A 13,605-nucleotide genomic window follows, 5' to 3' on the forward strand; every position below is an offset into this window, starting at 1 on the left:
GCTATCACCCACTGACTCAATCTTTACAAACCCCAAAACATGACTTTAAATGTTATATTACAGACACACAATGAAGCAAGGTAGACCACTTCTATGGCCACAGGCTAGTTATTTTCAGGATGTAAAGTTTATGTCAATTTGACAAATTTATGGCTTAAATCTAATAGTTTATCTCATGCAAATAATGGACCCCGGCACATAGATCAATTTTACAGGTTATATTAATGATGACTGGAAAGCAATTTCTTATACCCGAACTTACAATTAAAGATATACATAAGACCCAACCCCTTTTGACCTGGAAACACACACTGCTCTGTATCTCAATGTAATAGCAGACACATATATTTTAGGCTTTACTGAATACATAATTTACACAATGTGCTATCCGTACATAAGAAAACATACACCCTTATCCATAAGGAAACTGATCACATTTCTCAGGGGTTGATAATCTGCTTTATTTTCCCATAAACAAAAACATCTATAAGTTTTCAACTTTAAAATATATTAGGTAGCATAAGTCTGTGTCTGTAACATATACTCATGACTTACTGAGTTGGATCCTGGGAAATCATATCCTCCCATAACTTTCATGTATGCTTTCTCTATAAGTGACACCCATAATTCACTTTTATTGTTGGAATAAGAACACAGCAATTCTCCTTTATGATCAACAGGTAACTGATCATCAATTATTACCTGAAAAAAGACGAGCATTAACTTTCTTAAATGAAACAAAAACAATCTTTACATCTCAAGATAAAAAAAAAAATAACAGCATTGTATCGATAACAGCCACAATATACCTATTATTAAGATAATGACAGCTTTATAAAATGCTCATCATTTTAATACAATGTCTTTATTCAGTTTTACAAGCTAATCTCACTGACAAGTAAGCCAATAATTACACATGAGAGATGTGTGTGTATGTATATAAAAATCAAAATTATTAGGGATTCTAGAACGTACACTATATTTAAAATTTCAGAAGAGCCTTGCTATTTTGGGTCTAATCTTATAAAAAGATTCATACTATATATGACTGTAAAAGTAGAATATCATAGCTAAGCCAGGCAGTGGTGGTGCACACCTTTAATTCCAGTACTCGGGAGGCAAAGGCAGGGAGATCTCTGTAAGTTCAAGGCCAGCCTGGTCTACAGAGTGAGTTCCAGGACAGCCAAGGCTACAGAGAAACCCTGTCTTGAAAAACAAAAACAAACAAACAAACAAACAAAAAAACTATAGCTAAAAAAAAAAAAACATTTAAATAACTGAGCAAGCAATACCACAAAGATATGGTATCTAATTAATATTAAAAATTATTTGGAAGATATGAGGATAACAGAAGAATTTTAATCTAAGAATAGTACAAAGATTATTACTTCAGCCGGGCGGTGGTGGCGCACGCCTTTAATCCCAACACTCGGGAGGCAGACGCAGGTGGATCTCTGTGAGTTCGAGGCCAGCCTGGGCTACCAAGTGAGTCCCAGGAAAGGGGCAAAGCTACACAGAGAAACCCTGTCTTGAAAAACCAAAAAAAAAAAAAAAAAAAAAAAAAAAAGATTATTACTTCAAAAACTTTTTTTTCAGACAGGCTATGTAACTCAGGCTGGCCTCTAACTAGCTATCCTCCTGTCTCAGCCTCCTGAGTGCTAGGTATAGGTATGTGCCACCATGCTCAACACTGAAAGAGTCTTTTGTACAAGAAAGTTATTATATTTCCCAAAATTGTTTAGTTTTTAAGTAAACAAAGTAATTCTAAAATGTTCCCAAACAATATTAGCATCAGGATTAGCACTGAGCCTTTTAGAAAGGTAAGTTCTGGTCTCATTCCAGACCTACTAAATGAGAAAGTGAGCCAGAGCTGGTGATACAGGCCTGTAGTCTAAGCTATTCCAAAGGCTGAGGCAGGAATACAAGTTCAAGGTCTATACAAGTTAAAGTGTGAGTTCAGGAATAACCTATAACTTAGTAGGCTCTTGTCTTAAAAAAAAAAAAAAAAATTACAGCTTAGAGCCAGAATTTTTGCTTTACCATGAGCAAGGCCCTAGCAGGCAATCCTCAGCCCTACCAAAGCATACTTACTTGGGGGTGAACCATAGTAATCAATGGCCCTAGGTAATTCTATGCACGCTAAGATTTGAGTATTACTGAGCTTTAGAATAATGAATTCAGCCTCAGTCACCAGGTAATGTTGTTAAAATGTGGACTCTGGGGACAAGCGGGATGGCTTGGTGGTTAACAGCACTGACTGCTCTTCTAGAGGACCTAGGTTCAATTCCTAGTACCCACATGTCAGCTAACAACAGTCTAACTTTAGTTCTAGGGCAGTGGTTTTCAACCTTCCTAATGCTGTGATCCTTTAATACAGTTCCTTATGTTGTGGTGACCCCTCCCCATAAAATGATTTCATTGCTACTTCATTACTGTAATTTTGCTACTGTTAATGAACTGTAATGTAAACATCGGATATGCAGGGTATCTGACATGTGACCCTTGTGAAAAGGGGTCATGCCCCACAGGTGGAGAACCACTGCTCTAGAGGCTCTGATAGCCCTTCTCTGGCCTGCTCAGGTGCTGCACACACATGGTGCACAAATACACATGAACGCAAAACACCCACATTCATAAAACAAAAATAAGTAAATCTTTAAAAAAATTACAGCTCTGATGCAGCACATCTGAAGGCAGGCCTGAAAATCTACAGTTCTAAAAGCTCCCAGGTGACACTCTATTTGATGCATGGACCTAGGAATACACAGGTGCTAGAGAATGCTAACTATGCAAGGAAGGCCCCATTATGGAGTTGAGACTGCTAAAAGAAGCAAAGCAGTGTCATTTAAATCTGCATACATTTCACAAGGAAAAATAAAGGCTTCTTATATTTGCGTTATGATTATTTATCAACTCTTCTGATCTAACAGACTTAGTTTATCTGGTTTCCTAAATCAACTAACTTATTTACTATTTATTGAGTCAGGGTCTCACTATGTAGTCTTAGGTGGCATGAACTCACTGTAGACCAGGATGGCCTTAAACACAAGAAATCTATCTGCCTGCCTTTGTCTCCTGAATGCTGGGAGTAAAGCCATGTGCCATCAACCTTTTATTAATTTATAATTTAAAAATTATTATTATTATTATTATTATTATTATTATATGTGAATGTGCATGATACATGTATATGTGTGGAAGTACATGGCAAGGCAGGAGTGAGGTCATTCTCAGTCTCCTTCTACTTTTATGTTAAAAGGATTGGCCTCATATCCACTAGGTTTATAAGGGAAGTGCCTTTACCATGAAACTATTTGGTTGATCCCCATTTCCTTTTAATTAAAAGAGTTAAAGAGCCTTCCCGACCGGGTGGTAGTGGTGCACACCTTTAAACCCAGCACTCAGGAGGCAGACAGAGGCAGGCAGATCTCTGTGAGTTCAAGGATACAGAGGAAGTTCCAGGATAAGCTCCAAAAGCTACACAGAGAAAACCGGTCTCAAAAAACAGGAAAAAAAAAAAAAGCTTCCCATTGTTCCCAAGGTGAGTGCGGCAGAAGCATTACAAGTGTGAGGCCAGAATGGGATACATTAATCCCATCCTGTCAGAAAAAGGAACCAAACAAAAATTCAGATCAAATGAAAAAGTTTAATCATTAGCAATTCTTTATTAGAACTTTGCTCAAGGTATCTAAAAACCATTTTTTAAAAAAGACTTTAGTACAGTGACTCACGTACATGTAGCTCCAGCTACGCACGAGGGTCACTTGAGACCAGCTGAAGACAATTTGGGCAAAACAACAAAATCTATAAGAAAAGATTTTTGGGGGGCTATAGAGACAGCTCAGTGGTTAAGAACTTGTTCCTCCCCGAGAGGACCAGAGTTCAGTTCCCAGTACTCATGTCAGACAGCTCACAAGGACCTGTCACTCCAGCTCCAGGAGATCTGACACCCTCTTCTGGCCCCCATAGGCACCTGCACACATGTGGTGTGTGCACACAAACAACACACACACAAATTAAAAAATAAATCTTTAAAAAATTGTATATTTGTTTTTATTTTTAATACTAACAAATGATTCTCTAGTTAGTAGTGTGTACAATATATCACACATTCAAATCAACTGAATTGACTTTTAAAATCTTTACACAGTCAATCTTTCTTAGTTTATTTCCCTCTGAGAATCAAGGGTGAGGAGGTGAAGAAAGAGAAGGTGGAGATAGGATTTGGAAGAAAAAAAAGAGACATTCACCTTTCTTGGGACACCATTGAGGTGAAGTTTTACCATATACTTCCCACAGGGATTGTACTCTGGTTCGCCATCCTTATTCTGTGGGTAAATTATGCTTTTGAAAAGGAAAATGGGTATTAAAATACCAATGTTAATATTCAAAATCAACTAATACATAAAACTTTATATTACATTTAAACATATGCAATTCATTTATAAATGTTATTTTCTTCCCAATTTTATAAAAATGAATACAAGACTATTTTAATGTTTTAAATATTTCTTTTTGGTTTTGGTTTTCCTTTTGAGATAGGGTCTCAACATGTAGCCAGGCTTGTCTGGAACTCATGACCTTCCTGCTTCAGCCTCCCAAATGTATCACTACCCCCAGCTTAAGAAAATATTTTCTAAGGGGGATCGGGATCCGTCCCTGGTGCATGGGCAGGCTTTTGGGAGTCCAGTGCCTGCGGTGTGATGCCTTGTGCAGCCTTGGTGCAGTGGGAAGGGGCTTGGACCTGCCTAGGCTCAGTGTGCCAGGCTCTGCTGACTCCCCATGGGAGACCTTGATTTGGGGGATGTGGGGATGTGGGGATGTGGGGTGGTTTGGGAGGGAGGGCTGGAGGGTGGGAGAAGGGAGGAGGTGGGATCTGTGGGTGGTATGTACAGTGAGTAAAAAATTTCTTAATAAAGAAAAATGAAAAAAATATAGTTAAATTTCACATAAAAAATAGAAAAGAAAATATTTTCTAAAATCATAAACTAGAACATAAATCTTCACAATATTCTGAGTCAAGGTCTTACAAACTTCAGGTTGGCTTCTAATTATACAGCAGAGGAAGATTTTGAACTCTGATCTTCTTGCTTCCACCTCCAGAATGGTGGGATTATAGGTGTGCTCCATCATGACCAGTTTATACAGTATTGGGGGTTGGACCCAGGGCCCTGTTACACTAGGCAAGCACTTTACCAACTGAGCTACAGTCTATAGTGCTCAATTTTTATATGTTTTAACAAATCACATACTGAATAAATATATTTTAAGTCAGTTAAAATTATCTTTTATCATTGGTTTTAAGAAGTAAAGATCATTTCAACAAATCACAATTAAGGCACTTAGCACAATTCTAATAAAGCTACATAAAATTAAAAGTAATAATGAATCTCTAGAGAGATTAAAAGTACTTGTTGCTTTTGCAGAGGACATGGGATCAGTTCCTAGCACCCACATGGTGGCTAATAACCATTTGTAACTCCAGATCCAGGTGTTCCAAAACATTCATCTGATCTCTAAGGACACCAGACAACTTTCATGTAGGGATTAAAGGCACAGCACACATGATCATGCCATTAATGAATTACAAAGTTACACAAAAGACATGTAGTAAACAGATATACATGCAAGCAAGATATCTATCCATACACATTTAAAAATTTTTAAAAAGTATACAATGAGATATTATAAGAACCTTCACTACCAATTTTCTTTTAAAATATATTGCACCAAATCAAGCACACTCCAAATTGTTTATATATGTGGCAAATAACTGAAATTAAGGACTGTCTGATTTATCTTTTATTCTCAGGACAAGCTAAATAAAAAACATGATTATAATTATACTGAATAAATTTAAGCTTAATATAACTTTCAAAAACTGAAAAAAAATTCAGAAACATTTCAATACATTTTAAAGCTGTTTTAGTCAACAGAAATGCATGCCACTTTATATTTTTCTGTAGCCATATTAAAAGTTAAAGGTGAAAAAGCATTTAATCTCAACCTAGGGAGGCAGAAGCAGGTGGATCTCTGTAAGTAAGAGGCCAGCCTGATCTACATAGTGAGTTCCAGACCAGCCAGGCAACATAAAGACCCTATCTCCCAAAACAAAAACCAACAAAAAAAGTTAAAAAAATCAAATTGATTCTAATAACATTTGATTCTAACAACATATTTTGCTTAATCCAATTATGACTTCAACATATACTCAATACTTAAGAGATATTTTCCAATTCTACAATTTATAAGCTAAGTTTTCAAAATCTCATGTACATCTTGAACTTGCAGCCCATCTTAACTCAAAACAACCTATTTCAATTTCTCAATAACCACAGGCATCTAGTGGCTAACTTACTGTACAGCTAAAATTACAAAGTACAAATAGGTCATGATTTCTACTTTGATTACATCAATTTCAAAACACATTCTACATACATTATTTTGCTACATATGCATATGTTCTTACTGCTTTAGAAGAACTTCCCACATTCAGGAATCATCTATTTAACATCCATAAAGGATCATAATAATCTCGCGTTATGCCTTCTCCACCTCTTATATGCATATGGTCTAAGTTTTAAATTTTTAGTTAAGTAACAATTATATGAAGGACAAACACAAAAATTTACCTGGTAATCAACTTCTTATTGAATCGTCTCTCATAAGCTGCACTGATAGCCAATGATGCCACAAAGGAACAATCTGATACTATTGTCTGTTAATAAGAACAACATATTCTTTCATTCATGTAATTTCAACATTTGTACAATATTTATGCATTACACCTACTACCATATATATATATATATATATATATATATATATATATATATATATATTCAAATAGGAAAATAGAATTGTCATGCCACCAACTCACATATTTTATTCAAACAAATACTAGAAAAAGTATCTCAATGAATACCTTAGTGTGTGTGTGTGTGTGTGTGTGTGTTTATTAGTATGAGTGTAAGCATCTACACATAGGTATATATGGAGGCCCAAGGTCAATGATAGGGATTGTTCCATTCAATCACTTTCTACCTTTTACTTTTAAAATACACATGTATGTGTGCCTGTGTTTATTCTTAATTATGTTATCTCTGTATGTGTCTATTTTGGGCTATATGTGCACATGGAGTGTGGAAACCCAAGAAGGCCAAAGGAGAGCACTGAATACCCTGAAGCTGGAGTTACAGGGTTATGAGCTGCCATATATGAGGAGTGGGAATCAAACTTATCCACCCTTTTCTTTTTGAGAGGGTCTTTCACTGAACTTGAAGCTTACCCATTCGAGTAGGCTGGCTGGCCAGATAGCATCATGGATCACTTACCTCTGCCATCCCTTAGGCTAGGGTTACACCAGTGTGCAGCCATCCTGATTTTTTCCTTTTTAAATGGTTATGTGTATAGGTGTTCAGTCCGCATGTAATTCTGTGCACCATTTGTGCCTGGTGCCCAAAGAAATCAGAAGAAGGCCCTAGACCCCTTAGGACTAGAGTTACAGACAGGTGTGAGCTTCCATGTGGGTTCTGGGAATTGAACTCGGGTCCTCTGGAGGAGCAGACAGTGCTCTTACCCATCTCCACCCTCTCCTGACTTTTTAGGTGTTTCTGGGGATGCAAACTCAGGTCCTTATGCTTATGCAGCAGGGACTTCACTAGCCCCCAAGAGTTAAATACTTAAATAATTAAGTCTTTTATTACTATTTCCTTGTCAAGGGTGAAATGCAATTCTCAAGTTTCACATCTACAAATGCAAAAACTATAATTGGGGCTGGGGTTGTAGCTCAGTGACAGGGTGATTGCCTAGCATACACAAGACCTCAAATTCAATTCCCAGTACTGAAAAGAATCTGTAACTGCTCAGAACAGTTTTCTTGATGTTAAAGACGGAATGTGCAGAGTGAACTAGGCACGGGGGCACACATCTGTAATCTCAGCTACTGATGTTGAAGACTACTGAGTTTAAGGCTAGCTCAGAGCAAGATGCTGTCTCAGAAGAAAAAATCAAGAAGCATTTAGTCTCATTTTGAGAATTATCTTGTTATGCAACCCAGACTGGTCTCAGACTTACTACATAGCCCACTAGAGCATTAAACCCTGAGTGCTGAGATTATACTTATATGCTACCAAATCAAGCTGGAAATATTCAATGTGAAGGATGAGGAATTTTTGCAATTATACTCATGCATCTAAATATATACAATCTAAGAAAATTCAAATCTATATTCAAATTTCCTTAGAGTGCCAACTTTCTTGAACATTATACAAAATAAATGTTTACCTGCTTTATGCTAAAACTGGATACGGTATATATCATTGTAGGATTGTTGGTGAGATCTTCTGGTCGTACCCATTTAGAAAATGTAGTTTTTTGTTTAGGTGATAATGGAAGCTTGCCCCATCTATCACTGAGGTAACAATAAAAGTTAAAAGAATATATTAATTTTTAAAGATGACTTGAAGCCAGAATGAAATCTTCTTTTTGGTGCAGAGATCTACTATAGCTACACGTTTGTCTTCCTAAAATAACCAGTCAGATCTGGCTCTTTACATTTAACCTTGAATTCAGTCAATCTGAACACCTTCTCCAGTTTAAAATAATAAACATTAAGTAAGTGAAGACAGCTTATATTTACTTAAAAATATGGTGCAGACATTTAACTTAGCATAGTTATGACATTCAGGAAACCTAGCAACAAAATAGAGTCATTAACAATACAAACTGATCCACTGAGGACCTAGGAAGCTACAGAGCCTTCCCTTGCCTCTTGAAAGGACAAAGAGACTAGCTAATTTACTAAACAGTGACCTTGTGCCAAGCATCATGCCAACATGCTTTAGAAATTATTCTCCATTTTAACGTTCAAAATAACTGTATTCAGTTAAGCACTTTTTGGGAAAGCATAAACTGGTTACCAAGGTCATAAAGCTAAGTAAAAAGTGACATATTAATCCAAGTCTGTGGTACTACAGCCACATGTCACCTATTACACTGTTCTCACTCTGTGCTGTAGTACCTCTTTAAAGCTGACATACAACACTAAATAAAAACCATCTACCTCTCCAACCCCAAGCCTTTACCTTCCTACAGCAACAGCAACATCTCTTTGGATTTAAAAAGATTTTGTGGTAATGTGTAATATGCAAACTAGAACAAATTTGTATAATATTCTTTTATCTAGGAATCTGATGAGTATTAGATAAAGAAGATTTTGTGCTCAAGTATGACGGAGGACACCTCTAGACTTTCATGAGTCCATGTCATTGCAAATCTCTTGGGTAGAAAAGATTGCCTACAACACTGCTCAAAAGAAATTTTGTTGTTTTTAAATTTTGAGACATGTTCTTGAACTTACGATCACCCTACCTCTGCCTCCTGAGTGGTGTGATTGCAGGTGTGCCGTCACACCTGGTCTCTCAAACATTTTGATGATTACTTCACAGAACCTCTACTGTTCAGGGAACATTTTAGCTAGAACCTGTGTAATGTTAGGAGCCAATTATACGTAGAAACAGAGCTGAGTGAACTTAGGAGTTTAAAGACAGCAATCACCAACTTGTAAGGGAAAAAATCAAAGCTAATTCAAATCTATAATTTGATCTATTACTCACTCATTATTAACCTTCCATATAACAGATACTATAGAATAAATTTAAAATTCCATAGTATTTGTTCTCTCAAATCACTGGGTAATTAAAGTCAGTGTTAAACACATTTTCTTAAGACTCATAAAGCTATTAAAAGTACTTTATAAAATACAATGCTTATGATTTAAAGGTTAGCATATCACCAGAATACAAAAAAAATTTTTTTTAATCAGTCTCTAAATCAGTGGTTATCAACCTGCAGGTTGTAACACCATGGGAAGACCCATATAAGATATCTTGCATATCAGATATTTACATTATGATTCATAACAGTGGCATAATTACAGTTATAAAGTAGCAACAAAATAATTTTATGGTTAGGGGTCACCACAACACGAGGAACTGTATTAAAGGGTCACAACATTAGGAAAGGTGAGAACCACTGCTCTAAATTAAGTTAAATTATGGAGACCTTTTCCTGTCAATCTGTTAAATGAATTTTAAAATGTTTACAATTATTTTTTCTTTTGATTATTCTCTATGCAAATATGAGAAAATATTGCCACTTAGTTAATTTTAGTATTCATTATTCTTCCTCAAATTTAATTCATTCAGTAAATCTTGAGTATTTACTATATAACAGATACTGGCTGGATACAGGGTGGGACCTATTAAACAACATGGTCTCTGTCCTCATGAAGTTTATAATTTCCAGTAGGAGACATGTATTAAGCAAGTAATTACCCAAAAAAGAAAAAGTGTGTGTATGGGGGGTAGGGGGTGGGCAGGGTTACTTCCAACTGTGGAATTTAGGAATTCCAATTTAGGAATAGCAATTCCTAAGTTAAAAGAGTCTTTTCTATGGTCATACCACCCTGAACACATTAATCTGTAAATTAAAGGAATTTCTATATTTCATGTTTTACTTTTTCAATTATATTATTATTAAATTACCCCAAATTTTTATTGTTCATGCTATGTTTTTCATTTGGACATTCTAGCATGAGAGAGTTAATTTATCTTAATTTGCTACATATAAACTGAAACCACAAATCTACATCTCCTTAAATATAATTACATACTAGAGTAAGACATACATGTAGCACATACCAGAGTGATTTACTCTTACAATTTAATACCAGTATCTTCTGTGTAGGTATTTGTCTACATCTCTAAACACTTAGATTAATTTCTGGACTTTTATCTATTGTAAGCCAATCATTAACTGGATAAATGTTTGCTCAGTACTTGCTCTGTACCAAGTATTATATTAAGCACTATGTCTATAAGGTTAGGTTAAAAAAAAATACTCACGAGCCCATAACAAAGCTAATTAAAATAAATGTGATATTGCGGCACAAAGCTAATTAAAATAAATGTGATATTGCGGTACTCTATCATGGTACTATATTAAACTGACAACTTCATGTTGCTCAGATCTTTATTTGGACTGTTCCACCTCTTTCCCATAAATACTCCTCTTTTCCAACCAATTTTGTACATAAATTTTAATTTCAAGGCTATGAATTAAATTGAACTTCAGAGTACTGAAAACTTCTTTAAATGATCTTAGAAGTAAAAGTTAAACGTGCTTACTTACCAAAAAGGCATTGGATAAGCAAAACGTTCCCTCAGATCAACACTCATGAAAGGAACATATTCTATACCATTTATTTTTGATGTTGTCCTATAAGACACAAGAAAAAGAGCTAACTTTTCAAGTCTATCTTAATCACCAATCTTAGTTAAACTCTAAGTTTAAATGACAATAACTTCTCAGCCTTTTAGCTAATACCAAAGGTAAAATTTCAATGACAAAGTATGATACTGTATTAAACTGACAACTTCATAGTGTTCAGATCTTTATTTGGACAGTTTTGATAAGAAAAATACCAGAGAGTAACTGTTATAATTCAATTCATTTTAATAAGAACATTCTTTTAAAATTAATTTCCTGGACTTGGGATGTAGCACAGTGGTAGCATTTTTGCCTATCATGTGTAAAAGGTTCAACCTTCAGCACAAAAATTTAATTAATTAACTAGTACAGCAATTTATAAACAAGCCAGGCAGTGGTGGCACAGGCCTTTAGTCCCAGCACTTTGGAGCAGAGGCCATCCTGGTCTATAGAGTGAGTTCCAGGTCAGTCAGGGCTACATAGAGCAACCCTGTCTTGAAAAACTAAAAACCAATCAAATAAACAAACAAACAAAAAAAAACATGATAAACTCTGAAAAATGTGATCTATTTTCTAGCTATGGGAATATGGATGAGTCCTGGAAGAAAAAAGTGCCATAGAAACAGCTATGATCTGTCCACAAATTCAGTGAGATTTGTAGAAGCTCCTCATGTTTTATGTATATTAACTATTTCCTTTGGGGGTTTATTTGTTATTGTTGTTTAATTGAGATAGAGCTTCGCTATGTAACCCAGGTAATCAGGCTGGCCTCAAACTCAAAAATCCCTGCATCAGCATCTTGAGTGCTGGAATTGTAGCACATGCCACCTTGTTCAGTAATTATTTCTTTCTTATACATCTGCTTTTTTTTTTTTTAAAGAGTGTTGTAGTCTTTAGGTAATATACTCAGTGAATCTGAAGATTAATGCAGTCAGCAATGGATACAATAACTATTGAGACAGTGTATATTCATTTTCACTTGTATGAAGGATAGCTATGTTTTGAGAGAGTTGTTTTGTTACAGTGTGGAATTTCAGATGTGTAGTGTATATAAAAGTAGCATACAGATGCTGAGTAGCCAAAACGATGAATTCTCACTGTACTGGCTAGCCTTAATTGAGAAAATGCCTCCATAGGATCAGGCTGCAGGCAATCCTATAAGGTATTTTCTTAGTGATTGATTAACAAGAGCCCAGTCCATTGTGGACAGGGCCATTACTGGGCTGGTGGTCCTGCATTCTATAAGAAAGCTGGCTGAGCAAGCCAGTAAACAGCATCCCTCCATGGTATCTTCAGCTCCTGCCTCCAGGTTTCTGCCCTGCTTGAGTCTCTATCCTGACTTCCTTTGATGATGAACAGTAATGTGAAAGCATAGCTGAATAATAAACCCTTTCCTCCCTAAAATGCTTTGGTCATGGTGTTTTATCATAGCAATAGCAACCCTAACTAAGACACTAATTTAAAACCTCAGCATTAAAAGGAACCTTTTTTTGATGTTTTCTTTCATACTGTGTTTGTTTACATACTATTTTTCCTTGGCAAAGGAACCAGGCTAATAGATGTATAACCAAAATCTTCAGGAAGAAAAGAAGATGCCCTGGAAAGCTATGACAAAGGAGTGAACACTGATCCTTTCAGCTCAATCTCAGGAAAACTCAAAATTAACACCTATATGACTTGCCCAACTCAAATACAGCCAGCTGGCTCAATGGTTTATCCTCTTTCAACTGATCAACCGATTCAAAAGAGAGTAAAGGATCTCTACATTATCGTGGGTCTTGCTGTTTGTTATTGTTTTTTGAGGCCGAGTCTCCTTTGTAGCCCAGGCTGGCCTTGATCCTGAAATTGTTGCGTCTCCTCCTTCCAGAGTGCTGGGATTACAGGCAAATGCTATGCCAAGCTTAGGCTTTGAATTTTTAATAGGCCCCAAGGCTTCTTTCAAATACACTGAGCTGTCTGTCTACAACAGGAGTTTGTGAACATTTTCTGTAAAGATTGACATAATATACACTTTAGGTTTTACAAAGTGGTCTCTGTCGTAATTCTACTGTTCTCATTTTTTTTAACTCTTAAAAGATGAAAAAGTAGCTGGTGGTGGAGGTGCACACCTTTAATCCCAGCACTCGGGAGGCAGAGGCAGGTGGATCTCTGTGAGTTCAAGGCCAACCTGGTCTACAGAGAGAACTCCAGGACATCCAGGGATACACAGAAGAACCCTATCTCTAAATGCCCTCCCACCCCACAAAACAAAAGTATTCTCAACTCCAGACTTTCATTTGCTGGCTATTTCAAAGCAACCCCCCACCCCGTGAGAGTTGTGGTTACAAAGGTGCA

General features: G+C 36.2%; 1 protein-coding gene across 3 annotated transcripts in view; it reads right to left on the minus strand.

Annotated features, from left to right (window-relative positions):
* Capn7 (calpain 7) overlaps positions 1-13,605 on the minus strand; it is a 45,016-nt gene that overhangs the window by 18,996 nt on the left and 12,415 nt on the right. For all 3 annotated transcript variants that reach the window (XR_009381307.1, XM_059273895.1, XM_059273894.1), the window contains exons 6-10: positions 11,194-11,280; positions 8,287-8,413; positions 6,633-6,718; positions 4,251-4,344; positions 556-702 (exon numbers count right to left, since the gene is read on the minus strand). Coding sequence is in view for 2 of the 3 variants with exons in the window: in XM_059273895.1 (XP_059129878.1) it covers positions 556-702; positions 4,251-4,344; positions 6,633-6,718; positions 8,287-8,413; positions 11,194-11,280 (541 nt within the window). In the remaining variant the exon portion in view is untranslated. The remainder of the gene's footprint in view (positions 1-555; positions 703-4,250; positions 4,345-6,632; positions 6,719-8,286; positions 8,414-11,193; positions 11,281-13,605) is intronic.

This window comes from Peromyscus eremicus, chromosome 9 (assembly GCF_949786415.1).
Source record: "Peromyscus eremicus chromosome 9, PerEre_H2_v1, whole genome shotgun sequence".
Taxonomy (NCBI): domain Eukaryota; kingdom Metazoa; phylum Chordata; class Mammalia; order Rodentia; family Cricetidae; genus Peromyscus; species Peromyscus eremicus.